Source organism: Magnolia sinica, chromosome 1 (assembly GCF_029962835.1).
Source record: "Magnolia sinica isolate HGM2019 chromosome 1, MsV1, whole genome shotgun sequence".
Classification (NCBI taxonomy): domain Eukaryota; kingdom Viridiplantae; phylum Streptophyta; class Magnoliopsida; order Magnoliales; family Magnoliaceae; genus Magnolia; species Magnolia sinica.
The window spans coordinates 29,254,346-29,280,106 of NC_080573.1; the positions used below are offsets into that span (position 1 = coordinate 29,254,346).

At 41.3% G+C, this 25,761-nt stretch overlaps 1 protein-coding gene across 1 annotated transcript; it reads left to right on the forward strand.

The window, feature by feature from the left end:
• Window positions 1-5,436: 5,436 nt before the first annotated feature.
• Window positions 5,437-24,679, forward strand: LOC131243680 (accelerated cell death 11). The gene is made up of 4 exons (XM_058243192.1): window positions 5,437-5,684; window positions 17,983-18,155; window positions 23,658-23,803; window positions 24,323-24,679. Exons 1-4 carry the CDS (start codon window positions 5,499-5,501, stop codon window positions 24,427-24,429), a joined length of 612 nt encoding a protein of 203 aa, XP_058099175.1. The 5' UTR covers window positions 5,437-5,498; the 3' UTR covers window positions 24,430-24,679.
• Window positions 24,680-25,761: the final 1,082 nt, after the last annotated feature.

Below are 25,761 nucleotides of genomic sequence, written 5' to 3' on the forward strand. Positions count from 1 at the left end.
CGAGCCCAACTTGAAATTGATAGTAGCTAACAAGAAATTCATTGAGCCCAACACGACATTGACCGAGCCTAACATAAAATTCACCGAGCCTAACTGAAATTGACCGAGCCAAAGATGAAATCGACTGAGCCTAACACGAAATTCATCGAGCCCAACATGAAATTCACTTAGCCCAACTCGAAATTGACCGAGCTTAACTGAAATTCACCGAGCTGAAGATGAAATTGACCGAGCCTAACATGAAATTCATCGAGCCCAACATGGAATTCATCGAGCCCAACTCAAAATTGATTGAGCTTAACATGAAATTCATCGAGCCCAACTTGAAATTGATTGAAGCTAGTATGAAATTCACTGAGCCCAACATAACATTAACGGAACTTAACATGAAATTTACTGAGGCGAACATGAAATTGACTGAGCTTAACATAAAATTCATTGAGCCAAACTTGAAATTGACTGAGCCTACCATGAATTTCAACGAGCCCAACATGAAATTGACCGAGCCTAACACGAAATTCACCGAGCCCAACTTGAAATGGACCGAGCCTAACATGAAATTCACTAAGCCTAGCATGAAATTGACGGAGCCTAACATGAAATTCACCGAGCTTCGTGTCAATTCACCGAGCTTCATATGAAATTGACCGAGCCTAACATGAAAATGACTCCAAACATGAAACTGAATATGCAGAACTTGAAATTGAATGAGGCAAACATGAAATTCACCGAGCCGAACTTGAAATTGATGAGGCAAACATGAAATTCACTGAGCCTAATATGAAATTGACCAAGCTGCCTAACATGAAATTGACCAAGCCTAACTTGAAATTGACCGAGGCAAACATCAAATTCATCGAGCTTAGCACGAAATTTACCGAGCTTCACATGAAATTCACTGAGCCTAACTTTAATTTGTTCGTGCCAAACTTCAAATTGACCGAGCTTCAAAATGAAATTGACTGGGCTTCAAGGTTAGTATCCTCATTTAATATTTTGAAGATCGTAATTTAAACAAAGTATATAGAATTTTCATACACTATAAATTTCATGCAGAACAAACTGTAATTCACTATAAATTTTACACAAAATATACATTACAAAACAAAATTCATCATTTCATAAAATTTCCCTCTTCCTCTCATGCCTAAGATAAATATTATTTATGGACAACACTCAAACAATTATATGCTATTGAATTCCTCCAAATTAGAGTGAATTTTTGCATATCTCTTCCTACCAAACTGTAACCGTTGCACAATATGTCAATATATTTCATTACAAATATGTCACAGTCATAGCCATTCGTTTATTTTGGTGCCGATCTATCTTGAATGGCGGTCCAACTCTTCTTGTCGAGCGCGGACATGTCACCTGTCGCATGGAAGATAATAGGGAGCGCCTCAATCATCAACTTGATCTTTTCCCTATACTTTGTGAGTGCATTCGTATACAAATTATCATACAGAATGATCTCTCATTTCCTTGGGTAGATCACCATCAGAAACTAATGCGAATTATCGTGGTTGACAGGTACATACACCTGTCCATGTTTGACATAATAATATATTCTCAAGTATATGATAGAAAGAGATACAATTAACGTTGATGATTTATAACAAAAACATTACCCGTTCATAGCACCACATTGCCTTGGCATCTTCTTGTTGTATTGCAATTGCGCAGACAACGACTTTATCGATAAGTAATTTCCTTTGCTCCACGTTGATGTTCGAGTCTCGATATTGTCTCAAACTTGACATACTTGGTTCAAGATAGGACTATTACAAAGACAATTTAAAATTACTACAAATAGTGAGGGAAATATAAAAGATATTAAGAATAACCTGATGTAAACATTTACCATAAAATATATGTGGGACAACCTGCAATCCTGAGGATAGAGTGTTGGAAATTCAGCATGCATTTTCTTTAGAAAATCGATGTATATGTCGATAGCTTAATCCATATAATAGTATGATTTAGACATAATTGAATATAAGAAACAAATATATATATATATAACCGTATATGTATTGAGAATGCTTACAACATTGTCAACCCATTCATCTTTAACCCATATGGTTTTGAACCACAAAGGCGACCCTGTATCCTTGTTTGCTTGATACCAGCTATCTAACTCGTGTAATTCCTCTGCTACGATAATTCTGAATGGATCAATATAAGGCTAGAAGGGTAACGGAGAACTAGAGAAGTATTTAGTTTCTTCGGTTGCGGCTATAGTTCTTCTAGTTGTCTCAATTGCAGAAAGAGACAATAATGGAGACGGTTTCATGGTCCTCTTGTGGTCTATCCACGCCATCCATCCATTTTTCCATCTAATTTAAGGGGTTGAGCCCAAAATTCCAAAGATCAAGTGGACCATACAACTGGAAACAATGGGGATAATGATTTTCACCGTTGAAACCTTTCTAAGCTGCAATGTGATGTTTATTTGTCATCTAACCTGTTCATAAGATTATAAAGACATGGATGAAGGGAAAACACAACTATAAGCTTGATCCAAAACTTCTGTGGCCTCCAAGAATTTTTCAATGGTAGACATTCAATTCAACTGTTTTTTTCAGGCCTGTTTGGCTGGCCGGATTGAATGAGATTAGGAGGGATGTGATGGTAAAATCCCGGGATATGCCAAACGTGTCAAACAGACCCGGTGAACTTGTCCAGGGATATAGCAATCCCATAGTTCTTAAACCAATCCACTGACATCACCATCATTACCTTAAATTTGATCCCATCCCTCCTAATCCCGTTCAACTGGGCCTGGGGTGTGTTTGGATGGACGGATTGGAAGAGATTGGAAGGTCTAAAATCCCAGGATATGCCAAATGTGCCAAACGGACCCGATGAACTTGTCCGGGGTATAGCAATCCCATGGATCTTAAACCAATCCACTGACACCACCATCATTACCTTAAAATTGATCCCATCCTTCCTAATCCCTTTCAATCCGGCCGGCCAAATATGCCCTCAGTGTGGCCCATTTAAACACCGGATATGCATCATTTTTGGGTTCAAGCCCTAAACTTAATTGGAAAAATGGATGGACGGAGCGGATAAAATAAATAATTCTTGGTGGACCTCCCAGAGTTTACTCGGTAGGCTAAGCATAGTGAGTTACTGCGCAATCCGCTTCCTCATGCTACTCGGGCTCCGAGTTGTGCGAACGGTTCAAAGGAGATAAAAGTTACGTGGGTCCCTCAATGCTGTATTTATCAAATCCACATCGTTCATTAATCATTCGAGATTATTTTAAAGCATGAACCAAAAAATGAATCATATCAAAATCTCAATTGGACCACACCACAAATAGCAGTGGAGATAGTGATTTTCACCATTGAAACATTTGTGGGGCCCACATAACGTTTATTTTCCATCCAATCTGTTCATAACATCACGGACCGGGATGAAGAGGGAAAGAAATATCATATTGATCTAAGATTTCTGTGACCCCCGAAAGGGTTTCAATGGTAGACGTTCAATCCACCACTGCTTCTTGCAGTGCGATCTACTTGATATCTAGATCTGTCTTATTTCTCGTCTCAAGCCTTAAGACGAGCTCGCCAAATGGATGGACGGTTTGGATATAAAACATACCTTATGATGGGACCTACAAAACTTGCTGACGTCAATACACCAGCTATATCGCGGGTGTGTGGTACGGGAACGGATTGGCTACTCCCCCTACCGGGCTGGTGGTCAGTACTCTGTGCGCCCCACCATTACGTATGTGTTTCATCCATTCCGTTCATCCATTTTTAAAGATAACTTTAGGGCTTGATCCAAAAAATGAGAGGGATGTAAATCTCAGCTGGACCAAACCACAGGAAAACAGTAACGATTGGATGTCCATCATTAAAATCCTCCTACGACCCAGTGTACTTTTTATTTGACATCCAATCTGTTGATTAGGTCATACAGACTCAGATTAAGGGGAAAAAACAAGGATCATCTTGATCCAAAACTTTTATGGCTCCCAAAAAGTTTTAATGGTCGACGTTCATTCAACACTGTTTCCTGTAATGTGGTCCAATTGAGACTTGGATATACCTCATTTTTAGTCACATATCATAAAATAATCTATAAAAATAGATGGACAGCATGGATGAAACACATACATCACGGTGGGGCCCACAGACACCGACCACTAGCCAATGCTGGTGGCAGGGGGGACCAGCCAATCCGCTTCCGCGTCCATATTACGCACCGTCGGGAATCCTCTGATCCTCGACCCAAGGGTATGCGCTGTACACTCTTTTCAGTTTCTGCAAGTGGGGCACATGGTTAAGAGATCCAAGGCGTTGATTTATTGGACCCTACTTTGATATACATATTCCCAAGCACTCGTTTAGTAATTAAGAAGTTAATATATTTATTTGTGGCCCACGAATACACGGTTATCCATAGCCATCCGGTTTGTGGTCCACAAAAGGAGTTGTTAAAACAACAATCCACATTAAAATTTCGGCCTACAGCCCCTCCACATAGTGGCCGACAAAAATCAAGGGTCCCGAACTGGGGCCGTTGGGCCTCATGACTCCCCTACCCACATCCGCGTCTACGGTAAAGAATGAAACGAACCAAGACAAGTTCCTCCCGACGGACCACAGACCACCTCTTCCAAAGCCCGGACAAGCCCGTGAGACAAAAAGCTCTGTGGGGCCCACTGTGATGTACGCGTGACATCCACTCCGTCTATCAGCTGCGGCAGCCCCAAAAAATAGCACGTTTAAAAACTATAAGCGGGCGATCCCAAAGGAAACGGTGGGGAGGGACCATCGAACCCGTCCATAAGGTGAGTACGGAAAATACAAATATAAGCCATCATCACTGTTCCCTGTGGCGTGGCCCACTTGAGTTTTAGATCATCTGATTTTTGGGTTCGCGTCCGAGCTGGAGAAATGATGGACGGACGGGGATTCACTACTGACACTGCCAGTGGCAAAGGTGATCTGTGGGCCCCAAAATGATGTATGTGTTTTATCCACGCCGTACATCCATTTTGGATCGTTATTTTAGTGCATGAGCCTTAAAATGAGGCAGATCACACCACAGGAAAACAAGGGTGATTGAACGACCACCATTAAAAACTTCCTAATGGCAACTGTAATGTTTATTTGCCATCGATCCTGATTATTAGGTCAGGAAGACCTGGACGAAGGGAAAAAAACAAATATCATCCTGATTCAAAATTTTGTGGCACCAAGGAAGTTTTTAATGGTGAGGATTGAATCGCCACTATTTCTTATGGTGTGGTCCACCCAAGATTTTGATCTGCCTCATTTTTGGAGTCATGCACTGAAATGAGCTGAAAAAATGGATGGATGGCGTGGATTCATATAACACATCCATCATGGTGGGCGTCTGAGGTTGACATCAAAGTGGGCCCCACAGATTTTTGTTCCCGACGCGCCGTCTACGAAATTCGCGTCCTCCAAAACTCTCCGTGGCTCTCTCTGTCTCAGTGGAGTTGTGCGATGGCGGACGGAGAGAAGCCGCTGAAGAAGATATCAGAAGCGTTCAAAGATCTGGCAGCGACTGCAAATTCTCAAACCCTAGAAATGGAGGTGGCCCCCTTCTCCAACGCCTGCTCCCACGTTTCCGTTCTCTTCTCTTGCTTAGGGATCGCTTTCAAGTTCGCCGAGATGGATTACGTCGCCAAGGTATCTCTTCTCCTCCGTCCGTTTCCTTCAATACTCCGATCTCGACAATCAACGGCTCAATAGCTATGAATCGAAGAATTCTATTTATTTATTTACTTAAGTTTTCTCTATATCATTTGCTAACTGCTATGAGTCGATACTCGATTTTTGTCCACAATCTGGAAAATCAATGGCTAGAAATTGTCGCTGAAATCACTGACCAGAATTCAATACTGATTTTTTTCGACCATCTTTTTTTACTTCTTCTTCTTCATCTTTCTTGATTTTTGGTGATTTGGTTGATGATCTCTGAAACTGGGAAATCAATGGACAGAAATTTTCGATCGTCAACGGCTAGAAATTATGGAAAATTTTAACTGTAATTTCTCTTCCACCTTTGTTTCTGAAGAAATTTCTATTTTCTAATTGACGAGGGGTTTAGATTATGGTGTGAGTTTGCTGCACTTCAAGGGAGTGTTATCAATCCACCCGCAGAACACATGGCATATGCATGCATCAGTTGAGACCAGCCAAGTCATTGGCCCTGTTGTGTGCCTGAAAATCAGATACGCAGACAACCCCATTATCTGGTTGGTGCATATGAAGTGGACTGTTGGAAAGGTAATGGTTGACGATCAGCGTTCAAAAGGCTAATTGGAGCTGGAATCGCAATAGGGTGGGATTCTTGTCTTCCAGACTTACACCATCTCTTCACTAAATCAGTATCTGATATGTTTCAGCCACAACCTGAAAAGCATAGGATATTGATTTGGGAAGAAAAGTATCCTGCTCATCCTCCTTTTTAGGGACACCCAAAGATGCTGTAAAACACTCATTTAGTATACCATCATCATTGCCTATGTATTACACATAAGAATTTTATACACCGAGCCATCTAAGGCAATACACCATATTCTAAGATGGCATTTTGGATGCTCAATTTAGGTTTTAAAAGGCGTAAGAGGAGAGTTATAAGCATTGAGATAGTGCTGCAATTTGGGTTTGGGTCAACCAGAGTTTGGGTTGGTTTGTTAGGGTTCTCAGGTCAGGTTAGGATTGGAAAAATAAAATCAGGTTGGACTCAGGTTGAATTTTGGTTGGGTTAGACCGGATTCAGGAATAATCACTTATTTGGGTCAGGTTGGGTTTGGTCGGTTTAGGGTCGAGTATGGAGGAATTCAGGCTGGGCGCCTCGAGTTGGAATTTGGGTCGTGTCAGGTTGCGAGTTGGGTGCTCTTGAGGTCGGTTGGGCTTGGGTTGACCCTCAATTTGACCCAACCTGCCCGAGTTGCACCACTTCGATGAGGATAGCAAATTTACACCTAAAAAACATCATCATCCGTCTTTTCTCAGACTCCTAGCCATTTGGGGTCAAGTCATGAATTGTATTTCACCAGTGGTTCTTATCTAAGGCCTTTACTCAGTAACCGAACATGTCTACATGTCCCTTATGACCAACTTTGATCAATGTCCTTTTAGGTTTTCTACGCATCCCCCTTTCATGCCCTGTAACTCTAATCAAGGTTCCTCTTCTTATTGGAATCGTCTTTGGTTTTCGTAGTACATGGAGAGACCATCTCAATTGGTTATCTATGTTTTATCTCCTATTGGGGCTAGCCTTATGTTAGTTAGGATGGCCATTCTTGCAAAGCACATTCCTTGCTCATCTTGCTTTGTATTATCCCAACAATCCGCCCCATATAGCATGACCGGTTGAATAAAGTTGCTAGTTCATCCATCCATCAAATTGGATGAAAATGGATGGCCTGGGTGTTTGGACCACTTGATTTGGATGCTCTGAATGGTTATTTGCTAGAGATGGGTTTTAAGTGATAACTTTTATGATGTGGACATTAGAGGACCTACTCGAGTGTACCAGAGACGGAGGTGACCACCCATACCAGTGCAATTCTCTTTGTGGATGGGAGACGGGTTCCAGATGGGGCCCGCATGGCCACTTTGAAGACCCCACGTGCATTGGGCGTGCATTAGGAAGACCCCACTTAGGGATGATGCATGTGGGCTGCTTAGAAGACTGTTTTAGTCATATGATTTTTATTTCGTGTCAATCCGACCATTGGATCTTATCAATCAGGCCATCACGTCACACCAAATCTGGGCCTTGTGGATCCTGATCTTGTTTCATTTATGTTTTTTTAAAAAAATAAAATAAAATTAATAGTTAAAATTGATGATAAGTGTTTTAGTTTGCTTATTTTGGATGATGGGCCATGACACTTAAGTAAGTGACATATTTGTAATTTTTTAAAGTTTTAATATAAAAGCAAGGGGGGCGTCCAACCCTATTGGAGCTCGAGAAAAGAAGAAGAAAAAAGAGTCTTTTTTTTTTTTTTTGGTGTTGAAAGGGTGTTTTTCCTCATTGTTTTTAGGGTCTGTGAGAAATCTTCCATTCCAATCGAATCGTGGAAGGGTAGAAGCTTGCTTGGTGGTGGATTGCTCTAAGGTGTTTTCTTCTTCTTTCTCTTCTCCAACAAGGTACCACTTTTCTCTTTTTCTTCTTCCCATTCCCTTACATCTCTTCTAAACCCTTCAAAACCCAACCCAATCCACCTCCTTTCTCTTTTCCCCTACCCATCCATACGTGGACATGCACGCACGTGCGTCTGTACGTGCTGCAGCGTGTGGGCCTCCTTTTGGTACCTTCCCTCGATTCTCCTCTAAACCCTACGTAATCCTTAGAACCTTAATTCAAAAAAATAAAAATAAAATCCCAAATCTCAATTCCTAGATCCCTAATTCCCAAAAGGTTTCCAAATCTCAATCCCTAAATCCCAAAACCCTAAAAAAATCTTTTATATATATATATATATATATTTATATCCCTTCTCCAAACCTGATTTTATTGGCATCCTTGTCTTCTCACGTGGTTGTTGCACTACCCACGTTAAATTGGAAGTCCCTACTTCCAAATGGGTCGCTCTCATAATACTTTATATTTTTGTGCACCGCGTATGTGATAGCCTAGGCCATTTGCGTTAGAAATCTGAATTTTTTGAATCTATTATGTGGATATGTTTGGTTTTACACGTTGAATGCTGAAATTAATGCGTAATTGTCTCACATCTTGCATCATAGGTTAGTTTCAATCGTCATACATCAAATTTGGTATCAGATCCTAGGTCTAGCGTAAGATAGCTGTTCGACGAAATTCCTAAACCAATAGTAGAGCATGTAGATCGCATATAGTGATGTAGGACAATTAGCCACTTGCTTTAAAAGCTCGAACGGTTAGAGCATGGCGAATCAATCCCTTTCTCATAGTGCAGGCCCCACATCTCATGGGTTAAGACCTCAGCCGAACCCCCTTCGTGGGCCCCAAATCACATGTGTACCACCTCACATGAGCCACCCGCCTCACACGGGCCGCCCACCCCGAGTGTGCCCTTGCATCCCATAAGCAACCCCATTCGAGCCCGATGTGAAAATGCTCCTGCATTAATCATCCTCGATGAGGAGTCTCGAACACGAGACATCCCGCCCTGATACCAATTTGATGCAGGACAATTAACCACTTGCTCTAAAAGCTCGAATTGTTAAAGCATGGTGAATCAATCCCTTTATCTCATAGCCCAGGCACCACATGTCATGGGTTAGGACCTCAGCCAAACCCTCCTCGTGGGCCCCAAATCACATGGGTACCGCCTCACATGAGCGACCCGCCTCACACGGGCCGCCCACCCTGAGTGTGCCCCTGCATCCCACAGGCAACCCCACTCGAGCCCAGTGTGAAAATGCCCCCACATTATATAGCTTGTTGAAATTTCTAGTTTAGCTTGCTGAATTTTCTGCTTGGGTATTTTAAAAGTTCTATATTGCTAGAATTTTCAGACTTCGTGACTTTAAGACACCTAGTTGCTAAATTTTCAGTTTTAACCTTATTATAATAATTCTAGGACTGTCTATAGGGTTTAAGGTACTTAGGGTCATCATACATCAAGTACAAGTGCATCAGATAGTATCACATTGAGCATCATTAAATCTGAATTTTGCATCGAATTCATCATATAGTACACATACAACTTGGTTGCCTTTCATTAGGGTTGTTTAGTATATGCGAACGCGAACTGGTTGTGGTTTTATTCTATTCCCCACCATGAACCCGCTCAGATTGCCAGGGCTCTAGAAAAGATTAACCACCGTCTGACGGCCATTGAGACGCACAATAGGACCACTGCCACACAATTAACTGGCAGAAACCAACGTATTACGCGGCTAGAGGCCGCCTCTCACGGTAACCCTGTCACCGGGGAAGACCACTAGTCTCAGGCTGGAGAGCCAGCGAATGAAGACCCAGTTGAATAGGGTCCAGTCCCAGTAGAACCCATTAGGGGTTGTAATAGGAACTTTGGTTAGGGAGTAGGTCATGTAGGACTGCACACTCATGTGCCCCATAGAGAGTCGCGGGATCATTGCGACCCTGAGGAACAAGTTATGAAGAGCGTCAAAGCCGATGCTCCCAATTTTGATGGTCGCAAGAATCCAAAGCATTTCCTGGACTGACTAGTTAACATGGACCACTTCTTCGAGTGGTATGACATGTTGATCGCCTTTGAGCAAAGTTCGTTAAGATGAAGTTGGCGGGTCAAGCCAAGCTATTCTTTACCAATATAGAGCGGAAGACAGAACGACGTGGAGATTAACCCATTACATCATGGGTTGAGATGAAAGAGCTTCTTAGAGAAAAATATGCCCCGCTCTCCTATCGTGGTTATCTTCTGGATCAGTGGCAGTCCTTGTGGTAAGGGTCAATGCCTGTATCGGATTACATCGAGAGATTCGAGGAGTACATTATGCGATGTGATGTCGATGAGTCCCCTGCTGTAACCGTCTCGTTTTAGGATGGGCCTGCTCCCTGAGATTAGGCATAAGCTTGTCATTCATGATGTTGCTACACTAGAGGAGGCCTACCTTAGGGTAGAGAAGCTTGAACAATACCTAGTGCAATCGACCATGAAGCGGTTTGGGTCTCGTGATTCCAGTGGCAAGGTTGCTCCTCAGAGAGCCAAACCTAACCCTGGGAGTCCAACTAAAGCCTGAACTGCTGCTCCCACTTATAATAGAGATGTTAAAGGTAAGGGTCTAGTCAGCACTAGTTCAAAGGGAAGTGAGCACATGAAGTGTTTCTGTTGCAATGGTTATGGTCACCTTGCAAAGGAATGCCCAAACAAAGACATAGGTAAAACTCTTATGATAGATGAGGTAGATGAGGATGCCGATGACAATTCCGATGTAGAGGAACATGAGCCTGATATTAGTGCTAGTGATGAGGAGTTTTATGAGTAGGAGACCCACACTCTTGCAGTAGTCAGATGCACCTTTGCCCAAGCTAAAGAAAATGATGATGGGCGTAGGAACATGATCTTTTACACTTATACCAAGTGTGGAGAAAAGAATTGTAAAGTGATGGTGGACAGTGACAACTGTGCCAACGTAGTCTCTATCAGCACCGTGAGTTGACTGGGCTTGAAAGTCGAGTCTCACACTTAGCCTTACAAAGGGTCGTGGGTTGATGAGTCCTCCATTCCGGTCTCATAGGGATGTTGTATCCCCATCCAGTTTGGGTCATACAAGGATTCGCTATGGTGCGATGTGATTCCCATGGATGTTGGCCACATCATCTTAGGCAGGCCCTGGTTATTTGACTTGGACGTTACAATATTTGGTCGCTCGAATATTTATACATTCATATTTGAGGGCAAGAAAATTAGATGGAGTTCTCTTCCACCCAAGAAGGGTGATCCTAGAACTTCGAGGAAGTCCAAGCCTAAGTCTCTTCACATCATTAATGCAAAAGAATTTGAAAGAGAGACTTGGGAGGATTTAAAGGTGTATGCCCTCGTGACTAGAGAGGCTACCCGCAGGTTGGTGTATAGTTGCCTAGCGAGGTGATTTCGGTGATGGAAGAGTTCGGAGATGTCTTTCCTGACGACCTCCCGGATGAACTACCACTTATGAGGGACATCCAATATGCCATTGATCTTGTCCCTGAGTTAACTCTCCCAAACCTTCCTCATTACAAAATGAACCCCATGGAGCATGCAGAACTTAAGAAGCAAGTTGATGAGCTTCTTAAGAAAGGGTTACATTCATGAGAGCATGAGTCCATGTGTCGTGCCCGCCCTTCAATGCCCAAGAAGGAAGACACATGACGTATGTGTAGATAGCAGAGCCATCAACAAGATTACCGTTAGGTATTGGTTTCCTATATCTCGTCTTGATGATATGTTGGACATGATGGCCAATGCCACACTTTTATCCAAAATAAACCTCAAGAGTGGGTATCACCAGATCCGTATTTGCCCAAGTCATGAATGCAAAACTGCCTTCAGATGAAGGATGAGCTGTACGAGTGGCTAGTCATGCCTTTTGGGCTGACCAATGCCCCAAGTACAATTTATATGGGTGATGACCCAGGTGTTGAGACACTTAATGGGGAAGTTCCTAGTCGTGTACTTTGATGACATCCTTATTTATAACATGACTAAGGAACAACACATCCACCATCTGAGGCAAGTGTGTGGGTTCCTTAGGGCAAAGAAGTTGTATGCCAATCTCAAGAAGTGTTCATTTTTGTCTAGTAGTGTCATTTTCTTAGGTTTTATCATGTCATCTAAAGGCATGTTTGCGGATCCTGAAAAAGTCAAGGCTATAGTCGGTTAGCCCGAGCCACGTAATATTTATAAGGTGCATGGCTTTCATGGCTTAGTTCCTTTTATAGGCGGTTCATTAGAGGGTTTAGTTCCATCATGACCTCCATTGCCGATTGCATAAAAAATGGGAGTTCCAATGGACTAAAGTAGCTTCTAGGGCGTTCAAGGAGATCAAAGTCAAGATGACCGAAGCTCTTGTAATGTGACTTCCAGATTTTTCCAAGGCTTTTAAGGTTGCTTGTGATGCGTCTAGTGTGGGTATAAGTGGAGTCAAAGTGTTCCGTTGCGGTATTGGTGGGCGTAACGGTGCCCACTGTTATCGATACGGATATGCCTCGTATCAGCCGATACGCGGCCGCAACAGCCGATACGGGGTGTGTAACGGTGCAAAGAAAAAAAAAAGGTCAAAAAATTATGGAAAAATATCCATTAAATCCTGAATATTCTAAATATTCCAAATATGCATTTATTTATAATTTGGAACATGTTTATGGTGGTGTAACGGTCCACTCTTTGATAAGAATGCTATATCGGGTTGTCTGATGGATATGTGAACCTGAGAACCTGGAATTAACTGCAAACCTTTTATATGTAGTTTTCTAACTATATAATATCTATATAAATTTACTATAATGAATGTAATACCAAAACATCTTATATTTTCAAGTTTTCCTTTTATTTATAGTGCTAGTGCATTGCATACTTCATGGCTCACATACATTTCATTTCAATATATAGAGTTTAGGGACTTTTGTATCCTATTATGTAAATCATATACCTAACAATTTAATATCGTTTTCCTCAATAGATCTTTAAAAAATAAAAATAAAAATTGGGATAAATAGTGTTGCCAATTTGGGGCTAATTAGGGGACCGTTTGATGCCCTAAGCTAGCCTCAAATTAATGCAATCTATTGGCACTTATCCGACTAATGGATTGGTGGACATTTATTGGATAGTGAAAAATGAAAAATATCAAATGGTCTTATTTCAAAAAATAAGTGCCTGCAAACTAGTAGTGAAAATTGTTCAAACAATTTAATTTTGGAATTGTGACTTAGCAGCAATGGTCCCAAATTTTAATTGGTTAATTTTGAGTTAATATATACCTCATGTATAAATTTTTAGGGCCACGTACGTGGGGTTCACTCAATTATGTATTATATATACATGTCATCCATCTGTTTTGTCAACTCATTTAAGGGTATTGGAAATAAATGAGGTAAATCCAGATATGAGGTGGACCACTAGTGGGCCAGGTGGGCCACCTTGATGTATTTGTATATCCATGCCGTCAATCCGTTTTGCCAACTCATTTTAAGGCATGGTCCAAAAATTCAGGTAGATCTAAATCTTCAGTGGACCACTAGTGAGCATGCCTTTAAAAGTGGGGCCCACCTCAATGCATTTGTTGTATATTCATGTGGTCCATCCTTTTTGCCTACTTATTTCAGGGCATGGACCAAATGAAGCCGATCCAAATCTTAGGTGGATCACAAAATAAGGATTTAATTCCCACCATTAAAAATTTCTTAACACATTTTATTTTGGGATCAAGCTGGTATTTGTGTTCTCCCTTCATCAAAGTGAAGATCCATGTGACCTCATCAACAGGTTGGATGGAAAATAAACATTATGATGGGCCCTAAGAAGATTTTAACGGTGGGCATTCAATCCCAATTGCGTGATCCAATTGAGATTTTGATCCATTCATTTCAAGGTTCATGCCTTAAAATGAACCTGAAAAATTATGGATGGCATGGATTTACTATACATAAATCAAGGTGGGCCCCACCCCACATAATAAAATAGTGTGTGTGCACTATGCAACGTACACTGTAGAGTATTTTTTTAAAAAAAAGAAAACTGCGTGGCTGTGAAACTGGCGCAACCACGCCAGTCCATTCATTTTTTCTGGAAAAAGAAAAGAAGAGGGAGGGAAATGAAAAGAAAAGAGGGAAATAAGAGAGAGAGAGAGAGAGAGAGAGAGAGAGAGAGAGAGAGAGAGAGAGAGGCAACAACTGCAGCCCAATAATAATAATAAGAAGAAGAAGAAGAAGAAAAGTAAAAAAAAAGGTATATATATATATTTTTTCCCATTTTTCTTTAGGGTTATGGCTCGTAACGTTTGTTACGGTACCATAATGGCCGTTACGAACCCAAAAAACAGAGGTGCCCTGTTTTAGGGCCACATTGCGTAACGATTGATACTGTTGTCGTTACATATCAGCTGTTACGGCCGAAACGTAACCAATTTTGAATACCTTGGGTGGAGTGCTTAGGTATGTCACCCCATCGCTTTCTTTAGCGAGAAGCTGAATGAAGCGAAACAAAATTATTCTGCCTATGACAAGGAATTCTATGCAGTAGTGCGGTTTTTGCGCTATTGGCGACATTATTTATTATCGTAGGAATTTGCCTTATTCTTTGACCATGAGGCTTTGCACCATCTCAACTCACAAAAGAAGTTGAACCCGAGCCATGCTAAGTGGGTCCAATTTCTTCAGGAGTACACTTTTGTATTCAAGCACAAGGCCGAGGTTGAGAATAAACTTGCCGATGCGTTGAGTCGTAGGATTGTGTTACTCCAATCTATGAACGTCGAAGTTACTGGGCTTGAACGATTAAAGGAAGATTATACTAGTTGCTCAGATTTTCGAGAGGTGTACGCATCGTTGTTAGATGGTCAGTCTAGGGGTGGTAGTGAGTTTGTCTTGGTCGGTTAGTTTTTGTTTAGAGGCGATAGATTGTGTATACCCCATACATCGCTCCGTGACTTTCTTGTATGGGAGCTTCATGCTGGAGGGATAGCTGGTCACATTGGGCGTGACATGACTATTGCCCTTGTAGAGGAGCATTTTTATTGGTCAAGTCTCAAGTGAGACGTGGTTAACATTATAGGACAATGTAGGACTTGTCAGCTTACGAAGAAGAGAAAACAGAATACCGATTTAAATACACCTTTGCTAGTCCCTCACACTTCATAGTTGATATTAGCATGGATTTCGTGCTTGGGCTCCTTGAGACGATTAAAAAGCAAGATTCCACTTTTGTAGTTGTGGACCGTTTTTTGAAAATAGCTCACTTCCTCCCATGTTTTAAAATGTCTAATGCCACTAACGTGGCTAAGATATTCTTTGGAGAAGAGTTCGTCTTTGTGGTTTGCCGAAGACCATTGTGTCATATCAATATGTGCGGTTTATGAGTTATTTTTGGAAGACTCTATTGCATGATGGGGACTAAGTTGCAGTTCTCTTCGGCATACCATTCTCAGACTGATACTCAGACGGAAGTTGTGAATTGAAGCTTAGGGAATCTACTACAATATCTGGTGGGAGACCATATTAAGACCTGTGATGTGGTTTTGCCCATAGCTGAGTTTGCATACACTAATTCCATCAATAGGTCCATAGGAATAAGTCCATTTAAGATAGTATTTGGGTAAAAGCCTGGAACGCCTATAGATCTTATACCCATGTCCGTCTCACATAGGTAATCTAAGTTCGCAGAAGCATTTGCACGACATATTCATGACTTGCATAACAAGATCAAGAGGCGCATTAATGCTAGTAATCAATATTATAAAATCTCTATAGATTCACATCGTAGGTTTGATAAGTTTCATGTAGGTGACTACATCATGGTTTGCATTAGGCTCGAACGATTCCCACAAGGAACCGTGAGGAAACTGCATGCCTGCAGTGCTTGTCCATTTAAAATTTTGACAAGAGTGGGCCCTAATGTGTATGTGATGGAACTTCCATTTGACATGGACGTTAGTGCAACATTCAACGTGGAGGACCTTGTGCCTTATGACGGACCCACACTTCAATCTTCTAGCCCTCCTGCAAACCTTTCTCCAACCCCAGATGATGGTCTCCCTGACCCTGTTCCCAACCCATGGCCTTTACCAGACCCCACTTCCCACACATTGCCTTCGCTTCCATCACTACCTGGACGGAAGGAAGAGATTAATGATGTCTCTACCCTCCATGGAGGATATCATAAATACCTTGTGAAGTGGAAGAACAGGCTAGAGTTAGACGACACCTGGATTATAGATGCAGACTTCCAACGCATTGATATCGACCTCCTCGAGTGTTACCACAGCTTTATTTCGCCAATGGCGAATTCTTCTTAGCTGAGGAGAGTTGATGGGGACATCAGAGGACCTACTCGGCTGTACCAGACATGGAGGCAACTACCCACATCAGTTGCATCTCTCTTTGTGGATGGGAGAAGAGTTCCAGATGGGGCCCGCCGGGCCACTTTGAAGACCCCACATAAATTGGACGTGCATCAGGAAGACTCCACTTAGGGATGATGCATGTCGACTGCTTAGGAGACCGTTTTAGTCATATGATTTTTATTTCGTGTCGATCCGATCGTTGGATCTTATTGATCAGGCCATCGGGTCACACCAAATCTAGGCCCCGTGGATCCTAATCTTGTTTTATTTATGTTTTATTTTGTTATTTTTAGGATTTATTTAACGGTTAAGATTGATGGTAAGTGTTTTATTTTGCTTATTTTGGATGATGGGCCATGACACTTAAGCGATTGGCATATTCGTAATGTTTTAAAGTTTTAATATAAAAGCAAGGGGTGTCCAACCCTATTGGAGCTTGAGAAAAGAAAAAGAAAAAGGAGTCTTTTTTGTGTTGAAAGTGTGTTTTTCCTCATTGTTTTTAGGGTTTGTGAGAAATCCTCCCTTCCAATCGAATTGCGAAAGGGTAGAAGCTTGCTTGGTGATGGATTCGTCTAAGGTGTTTTCTTCCTCATTCTCTTCTCCAGCAAGGTCCCACTTCTTCTCTTTTTCTTCTTCCCATTCCCTTACATCTCTACTAAACCCTTCAAAACCCAACCCAATCCACCTCCTTTCTCTTTTCCCCTACCCATCCATACGTGGAGACACACGCACGCATGCATGTGCGTCAGTACAAGCTGCCACGTGTGGGCCCCCTTTTGGTACCTTCCCTCCTTGATTCCCCTCTAAACCCCACCTAATCCCTAATTCCTAAAAAAATCCCACATCTCAATCTGTAAACCCCAAAACCCTAATGAAAATCTGATTTTTAAATTTTTTTTTGTAAATTTTAATTTTTAAAAAAATCCCTTCTCCAAAACTGATTTTATTACCATCATTGTCTTCTCACATGGTTGTTGCACTGCCTATGCTAAATTAGAAGTCCCTGCTTCCAAGTTGGCCACTCTCGTAATACTTTATATTTCCGTGCATTGCGTATGTGATAGCCTAGGCCATTTGCATTACAAATCTGAATTTTCTGAATCTATTATGTAGATATGTTTGGTTTTACATGTAGAATGCTGAAATTAATGTGTAATTGATCTCACATCTTGCATCCTAGGTTAGTTTCAATCGTCCCACATCATTTTATTGTGGCCAGTTCCACTGCATACCGCAACAACCATATTATCTGGTCTGGGTTTTGAATGTTGATATTGATCTCCATGTCCTTTTTATTTACGATGCCAACTACTTCTGCATGGTTGAATGTAGATTGGAAGATTTTTTCCTTTTCCCTTTTGATTGGCAGATTTGTTTTGCATGGACTTTTCATGGTTTTTTTTTTTTGCCTTCACTTTCCATAACTAAGTCCTTAGCTATTTTTCCTTCTCAATAACAGGTTGCTGATCTCCAAGAAGCATCAAAGTCGATCGGTACATTACAATCCTTGCTCAATCATGACATTGAAAAGAACTGTGTGAGGAAAGCTGGCAGCCATTCTCGGAACCTACTCAAAGTGAAGCGTGGACTTGATATGGTCAGGGTACTGTTTGAGCAAATTCTAGCATCAGAGTATGTTTGCAACCCTTTTTCTATTTCTATTTGCTGAATGGGTATCCTTGAAGAGTAAACATGTGGTGCTTGATTGAGCATTTTGTTCAGCCCAATAAACTGTACAAGGGGTGGCCACCTTTGCTGATGTAAACAGTTTGTAGGTGGGCCTCATCATGATCTTCGCCATTTTGTTTTCCTAACCATCTGATTGGATGCCCATTAAATACTTTGCATTGGCTGTATCCCATTTCGAGCTACCAATTGGACAGCTAGGACCATCTGCGAGAGGAGATTTGGGGCATTGATCCCATGATAAGGCCCAGGCATGGCCCCATCTTTATCATTGGGAACTTCATAGGTTGAAGAAAAATGCCATGTCTTTCAATCAAGTATCATATAAACCTCATCCTTGTAATGCATTGTCACTTCTGCTAGCTAGCACGATCATAGTAGTAGGCTTATATCATTTTATGTGATGTGCCACTACCGCTTTGGAAGCTCTGTCCTGCTTTTGCTTCCAAACCTCCTTGATACTACCCAATAATTGCCGCTGCCATGAATAAACAAAGACTACATATTATTCTACTAGTTCTGTATTTTCTAGTTTTGTGTTATTTTCAAATTAGGATATTCTAAGTTTCTATGAATACAGGCACTCAGTAAGTTAATTTCTATGGATTTAAATGTGTGAATATTTAAATTCTTTAATACCAGTTTAATAGAGTTGCTAACATAGGCTTTCCCATCATCTTGAAATTTCAAGAACCATTGAGTTCTTGTTCCTGCTTCATGTAAACTAAGGTCACGATATCATGAATCACTGAGCATACAGATTGATTTTGTTGCTTGAATAATGGAGAAACAGCCTACATTTTAGTACAATGAGAATAGCTAGCAGAAACAGACATTTAAAAAAATAATTAACGGCTTTGTTGAAAGGGCAAAAACACATCAAAGAAAATAGAAAAAAGAAAGAAAGAAAATAAAAATAAAAAGGAAAGATGAAGGGTTGCCCAGATCAGCTAGTTTGCAAACACATTTCTTAGCAAATTATGGATATACTAAACTTTCTGTAGATCATCATCCAAGCCTTATCCCAATTATTCGGGGTCAGCTTCATGAATCATGTTCTTCCATTCCACTCTATCAAGGACCATATCTCCAGTTAGACCATAGGTCATGAAGTCTTTCTCACTACTTCCAGCTGTGCCCTTTTGAGCCTTCCCCTTGGCCTTTTAGAGCCTTCAACTTGTACGAGCTCACTCATTCTAATTGGCGTGGTTCTTGTTATCCATTGCACATGACCAAACCATCCAAGTCTACTTTCCCCCATCTTATCACTTATTGGTGCTACCAATGTTTTTCGTATTATTATCATGTAATGTATTGCACCCTTGTGGTATGGATCCATATCGGTTATCGCAAGGGATATATCGGTTGTATTGTGTAATGTATCATTGTTGTTGGGAAACATAGGGAAATATTGGAAAATTGGTCGAATTTTTCAATGAATCTTCAAGGATTGTTAAAAAAAGACATCAATACACACTTAAAAATCAAAACATCTCAAAAAACAAGTGCGCATAATAGGTTTCTTTTGTATAGGGTCCTAATTATGCATTGTCTGACTGAAGTAATGCAAGTATATTCAAAGTGAATTCACATAATTTACAAATGTAAGAAGACATCTATGGAAACAGCAATACATTCAAAAGCAAAAGAAGTAGAAACCTAGAAATATATGTGTGAATGATGTGTGTGGTTGTGGCTTAGACACACATAAAGCTACACACACATTAAGAGTGGAATTTTGGAAGAAAAAAATGAAATGGGGGCTAATTGACCGCTGATAGAAGTGGAATTTTCAACCAAAAAAAAAAAGTTATTTTTTTTTTAAATTTTTAATTAAGATTTTTTTCTTCGAAAAGTCCCCAAATTACCAAGAATCACTAGATCATGTTACATACACGTTTGGACACTAATATTGCAACCGATTTAGAAAATTTTAGGGAAATTTTGAAAATTTCCCAATTTTCACTAGATTGAAAACTAAGGCTATACATCGAGCCGAGTCGAGTCGAGTTGGGCCAAGCTCGGCTTGACTCGACCGTGCTGTACTCGAGTTTGAGCTCAACATTGAAGCTTGGCTTGTTTGCCAAAGCTTTCGAGTCGATCTCAAGTCGAGCTAGTGGTTCGATTCGAGTCAAGCTTACCTTGAGTTGAGTCGAGCTTGTTCATATGTCAACCCAACGCCCTAACCTGACCCGAATCCGCACCCGAGTCGCCGAGTGGGCTGAGACGAGTCGGGTTGGGCGCGGATCAGAGAGAGAGAGAGAGAGAGAGCTCAGCTCGGGCGGACACGGGATGGCGATCGGTGGGCTAGGTAAAGGAGAGAGAGGGAAAGGAGGAAAGAGAGGGTCAGGTAGGGTCAGCGTTGGGTAGGGTTTTGTTTAGTTTTTTATTTTTATTTTTTATAGTTATATATATATTATATTAATATAATATATATGATATTAATATATAATACTCGAGCCGAGTCGAGCTTGAGCTCGAGCTTTAAGTTGTGTCGAGTCGAGTTGATCTGCACCATGCTCGAACTCGGCTCGATTTCAACTCTAGTTTTCAAAAGTGAGCTTGACTCGCCTTGAGTTGGCCCTTCAAGCCGAGTCAATCCGAGCTGAATCGAGCCGAGTCAAGCGAGCTTTTTGAGCTAGCTCGACTCGTGTACAACCTTATCGAAAACCACCTCTAATCAGCTTGGATCTTGATTTCGACTCGAAATTTGTGTTTTTCTTCGAAAGGATTTAAGAGGAATGGTCGAAATTCACAATAGATCTAGTTAGAAGTGGAGAGGAATCCGCGATATTATGCGAAATTCACAAAGCACCATTTTTGCGTTGTTTGGGACCTTTGTGGTTAGCACCATCATCTTTACAGAGATGAGTGGATGATATATAGCCTTGGAAGAGTTCTTGCTGAAGAACACCATTATGTACATAAAGGGATGGTGGCATCTCTACATACCCTATGCATATTGTGAACGGGAATCGATTATGGTTTTGAGCCCAGGGGGATCTTCTCTCCAACGTTTGTGGTTTTGAGCCAAGGGGATCTTCTCTTTGACATGAAAGTGTTTGCGCATGGCTGAAGTGAAACAAATCAAATAAGAATCTATGCATATGTGAATTAACACAAACTTAAAACCAACCATACCTTTTATGAAGAATGGAAGACAATCGACGCTCGCTTTGTCTCTCCTTCAACTGGCCACTCCAACATTTCTACTCTGTGCCAAGGAAGCTTTCCCGAAGTCTAGAACTCTGTGGGGCTTCCTAGGCTGTTTTTATGTATCTATAAACTTGTAGGCCTTTTTTCCACTAGTCTTTCCTTATCATAAAAGGATCTCTTTACGGTAATGTTTATAGATCACTACAGGCTACACCCATAATATATTTGCCTAACCACACAAGAACTTTAACAAAGTTAAACCCATCTAAGTTTGGATGTTTCTACGTGTACACTGCATGGATGCACGTGATCACCTTATCTCACACTATCATACACATCTTTCTATGTACTGCCTTCAGGCCCACTGTCCTAGGCCCATCATATCCCCACAGTCATGATTGATCATCCAAAAACAAATAAGAACTGTTGAATTTACAAAACATTGCAAGTGATGATTTGGAAATCAATTGTTTAATCAAAACGAGTTACAAAACTAGTTTGGCCGACCATGTTGATCAATCACTCCGGTTCCTAAGATAAGGTTAGATCCCATAAGGACCGTATCTCTTTTGTTGAGAATCCTAATCCCCATAAAAACATGATCGTCCGCTCAACTCACCACTATACACCTAAGAGGCTCACATATTGGTGAATCAAAACAATTGATTAAATCCCCACTAGGACCCTAGGCCATTTCAAGTCTAAGGATAAACGTAACAAGCATAGGTAGTGCAAGCTAATACCAAATAGTTAAATGAAGTTTGACTTCCTAGATCTAGTCAATGTGCACACAAGCCACACATGCACACACATACACGTGTGGGGACAATGTCCCGTGGTAGAGATTCACCATATGCACAACAGTCACATCATATATAGTGGCGTATGGATTAAGCTATCTTGACTTATTTGTTGACTATGACAATATTCTAAGTCTATGAAGAACCGGACAAGTTAGGCCTCACAATGTATTTCATATTGAACTTCTCCTACTTCTTTCCCTAGCGATATAGAGACCTCGATGAAGTCTCCCAACGAATCCGTCCCAATCATAACCATTCCATGTATATAATACAACAATGAGCAATAAACAAAGTATGAATGAAGAAAATATATATTATTCATTGGACTTAAAGGGCATACATTTCAACAGAATGTGCCCTTCGTTATGGGGAGAGATCCGATCTTCTCAGCAGTAGAGGGAAAGGCATGGATCCATTGGGATACCCTTCACTCCATCTATTGCAGGTCATCCCAAAAAGAGGAAGAAGAGAGGTTTTTGCCCATGACGGAGGACACTTTGTTGGGGGAAACAATTTGTGTGCTGGGACCCAATAGGCTTCTATTAAGCTCCATTGGGACTTGGGAGCTAGAGGCGGTGGCTGTGCCTATAATCCTTGGGTCGAGGATCCTATAATCATATCTCTTAATACCTAGGATTGGACAGATTTTCCTTAAATCCTCTCACTTGTTAAAATAGGATCTTGGTTTACTGGGTTTCCTAACAGATGTTTTGAGGCTTGGTGTTCAAAAAGAAAATTTTCTCCTGGCTGAGTTGAGTTGGCTAAGTTCTGAGTTGATAAATGGGACTGTCATGAACAACTTGATACTTCATGTGGTCCACTGACACGAGAATGCCTCACTCGTTGGTCGCTCTCGTTTAAGCATTTGCTACATGATTGAGAGAGAAGCAATGAGGTGCTTCATGTGGGGAGATATTGAAGAGGCAGTTCACAACACATGGTATAATCTGGTGCACTTGTGCGGGATTTGGGCCACTGACTGGGTGGGGATCACCTCCAGCATGCTGTGGCTAAAAACATTAGTTGGGCAACCCATGTCTATTATATACCCATGTTCATCTTTTCTGTAATCATTCACTTTTCTTATCTGGCGCCTTTATGATGAGTGGGCTAGGCTAACTTGTGGGCCAGGGGATGTTTGTACTGGCCGTCAACCAATGAATGGCCCTGGACCTTGTACACATGAATGGTAGTGTTGATCACCTTGTCAATCTCTCATTGTGCGGATGACCCTTGGCATTCGTGTCAGTGTCATAATGCATGATGCGGCTAACTGTGGAAGTCATTTGTTTTGCATGATTTTGACGTCCACATGATAAAACACACCAAGTGTAGATCCTGATGAATAGGTTTGATTTCCTTGTATGTTCCCAATGGATATTAAAATCATCCATGATCATTGACGTGGCCTGAATTTTGTTGTTTTTCCTGTTTCAGTGAATGTATTACATCAACCCTTAAAAAGTATCATTTGGATTTTCAATGGCAGGGGGGATTCTCTCAAGGATCCTGCATCAGTAGCCTATGCACAGGTCTTGGCTCCTCACCATGGATGGGCTATCAGGAAAGCCGTCGCTGCCGGAATGTACGTCCTCCCAACCAGAGCACAGCTATTGAAGAAGCTAAATGAAGATGGTAAGTGGTGCTTATCATGAACATCCTCCCTTCAATGCACATGCATGGTTTTAAGACTTGGATGAGTTGTATGACTTGTCTGAGTTGACTTAGATTTGGTAGTACCCGATCCGGCTTGATACCATGAGTTATCCCCCAAGCCAACCAACTTGGCTGAGTCCGATTGCACTCAGAGCAGAACAAGTCGATCCAAATCACAGAGTCCTTTAACCATGGGTACATGCACTTAGGGCTATCAATGGGCTGGGCTGGCCTGAAAGCTCACCAGGCCAATTGGATCAACACAGGCTTCAAACAGCAGCCCGTTTGAATGGGTTGGCTTGGACTTAGGTTATCCCAAACCAGTGGCCCATTTGCGGCTATCAGTAGTCAGGCCTGGGCCGCCAAATCGACGGGTTGTGGTCTGGCTTACTGAAGCCTATCCTAGTTGCTACCCATTGACAACCCTACTTGGGGCATATTGCTTCACAAGCATACAATTTGCATGCATGCACTGCTAAACTTCTTGGATGATTTCAGAGGCGTCAGCGAAGGTTCAGATGCAAAACTACATTACGTCATCAGCTCCTGTTATTGTGTACATCGACAAGCTATTCCTTTCAAAGGAATTGGGTATTGACTGGTGAAGAATCATGGGGACTGCAGTTGCTTTGCTCGTGCTTTTCACTGATCGGTTAGAATTGGGGTATGATTTCTCTTCCATTATGCAACAGGAGACTCAAACGGGCTCGTTCCCTCCCATGTAAACTATATAAAACAAGCACACAGAAATCCCTCAACACAGGAACCGCACATTCATTTGTATACCATGTGGAGTCGCAAGCACTCTCCCTGTATCTGTTCTTGCCGTTTCCTTAATATGTTTTTATTCGTTTTGCTGGTTGTTTGGATTCATGATGAAAAGATATGGCATAAGTTTGATGCCAGCCGCGAACCTGATCCAACTATCGTTTACCCAGGCTGGGGACCGGCAATGACAAGAAAATTTTATAGGATAGCTATAAAACCTGCTATTGTTTATGGGACAAAATGTTGGGTAGTTTCAAGTAATAACATGTCTGTAGGATGACTGTAGCTGAACTGAAGATGTTAGGATGGATGAATGGCAAGATTAGGAAGGATAGAATTAGAAATAAATGCATTTGAGGGAATTTCGCAGCAGCACCAATAAGTAATAAGATGAGGGAAAGTAGACTTTAGATTAGGGCTGAAACTCGGGTGGGTTGGGTCGGGTTGGTGCTCAACCCTAGCCCAACCCAAGGGGGGAGAAATGACAAGAAGATATCGGAACATCAATTTGGAAGAGATGATGGAGGCAGGAGTTCATTTTGGTCATGGTACTAGGAAATCAAATCCTAGAATGGCACCTTACATCTCTGCAAAGCATAAAGGTATTCATATTACAAATCTTTCTAGAACTGCTCGTTTTTGTTTTTTATCAGAAGCCTTTGACCTATACCTCAACCCTAACCCAACCCAACCCAACCCAACCCAACCTCGGGTTGGTAATTCTCAACCCAAGCCCAACCCAAGCGGGGTTGGTCGGGTAGATATATGCTAATATTTTTATTATTACATTAGTCTATTATATTTTCAATACACGTCTTATTTTTTGTACCTATAATTTTATTAATTATATATGTAGTTATTTATCATAAAGAAGTTCATTTTTTCTAAACAAGCAAGCTAAAATATAGGACAACTACTCCTTTAAAAGTCATATTCTGCATCAAGCAATCTATTTGGGAGAGAGATCCGGCGTATCTTGTTAGCTTGAGTCATCGTCTGTGGACCAATGAAACTCGATGGCATTGGAATTTCCTATGCCTTCAACACAGATGATCTTCACTGAATTATATTTAATTTGTAAGGAACTTATATATTGATTGGGTTCGGGTTGGGTCGGGCAACCTGAGCCCAACCAAAGTTTTATCGGGTTGGTGTTTGTATGGCCCAAG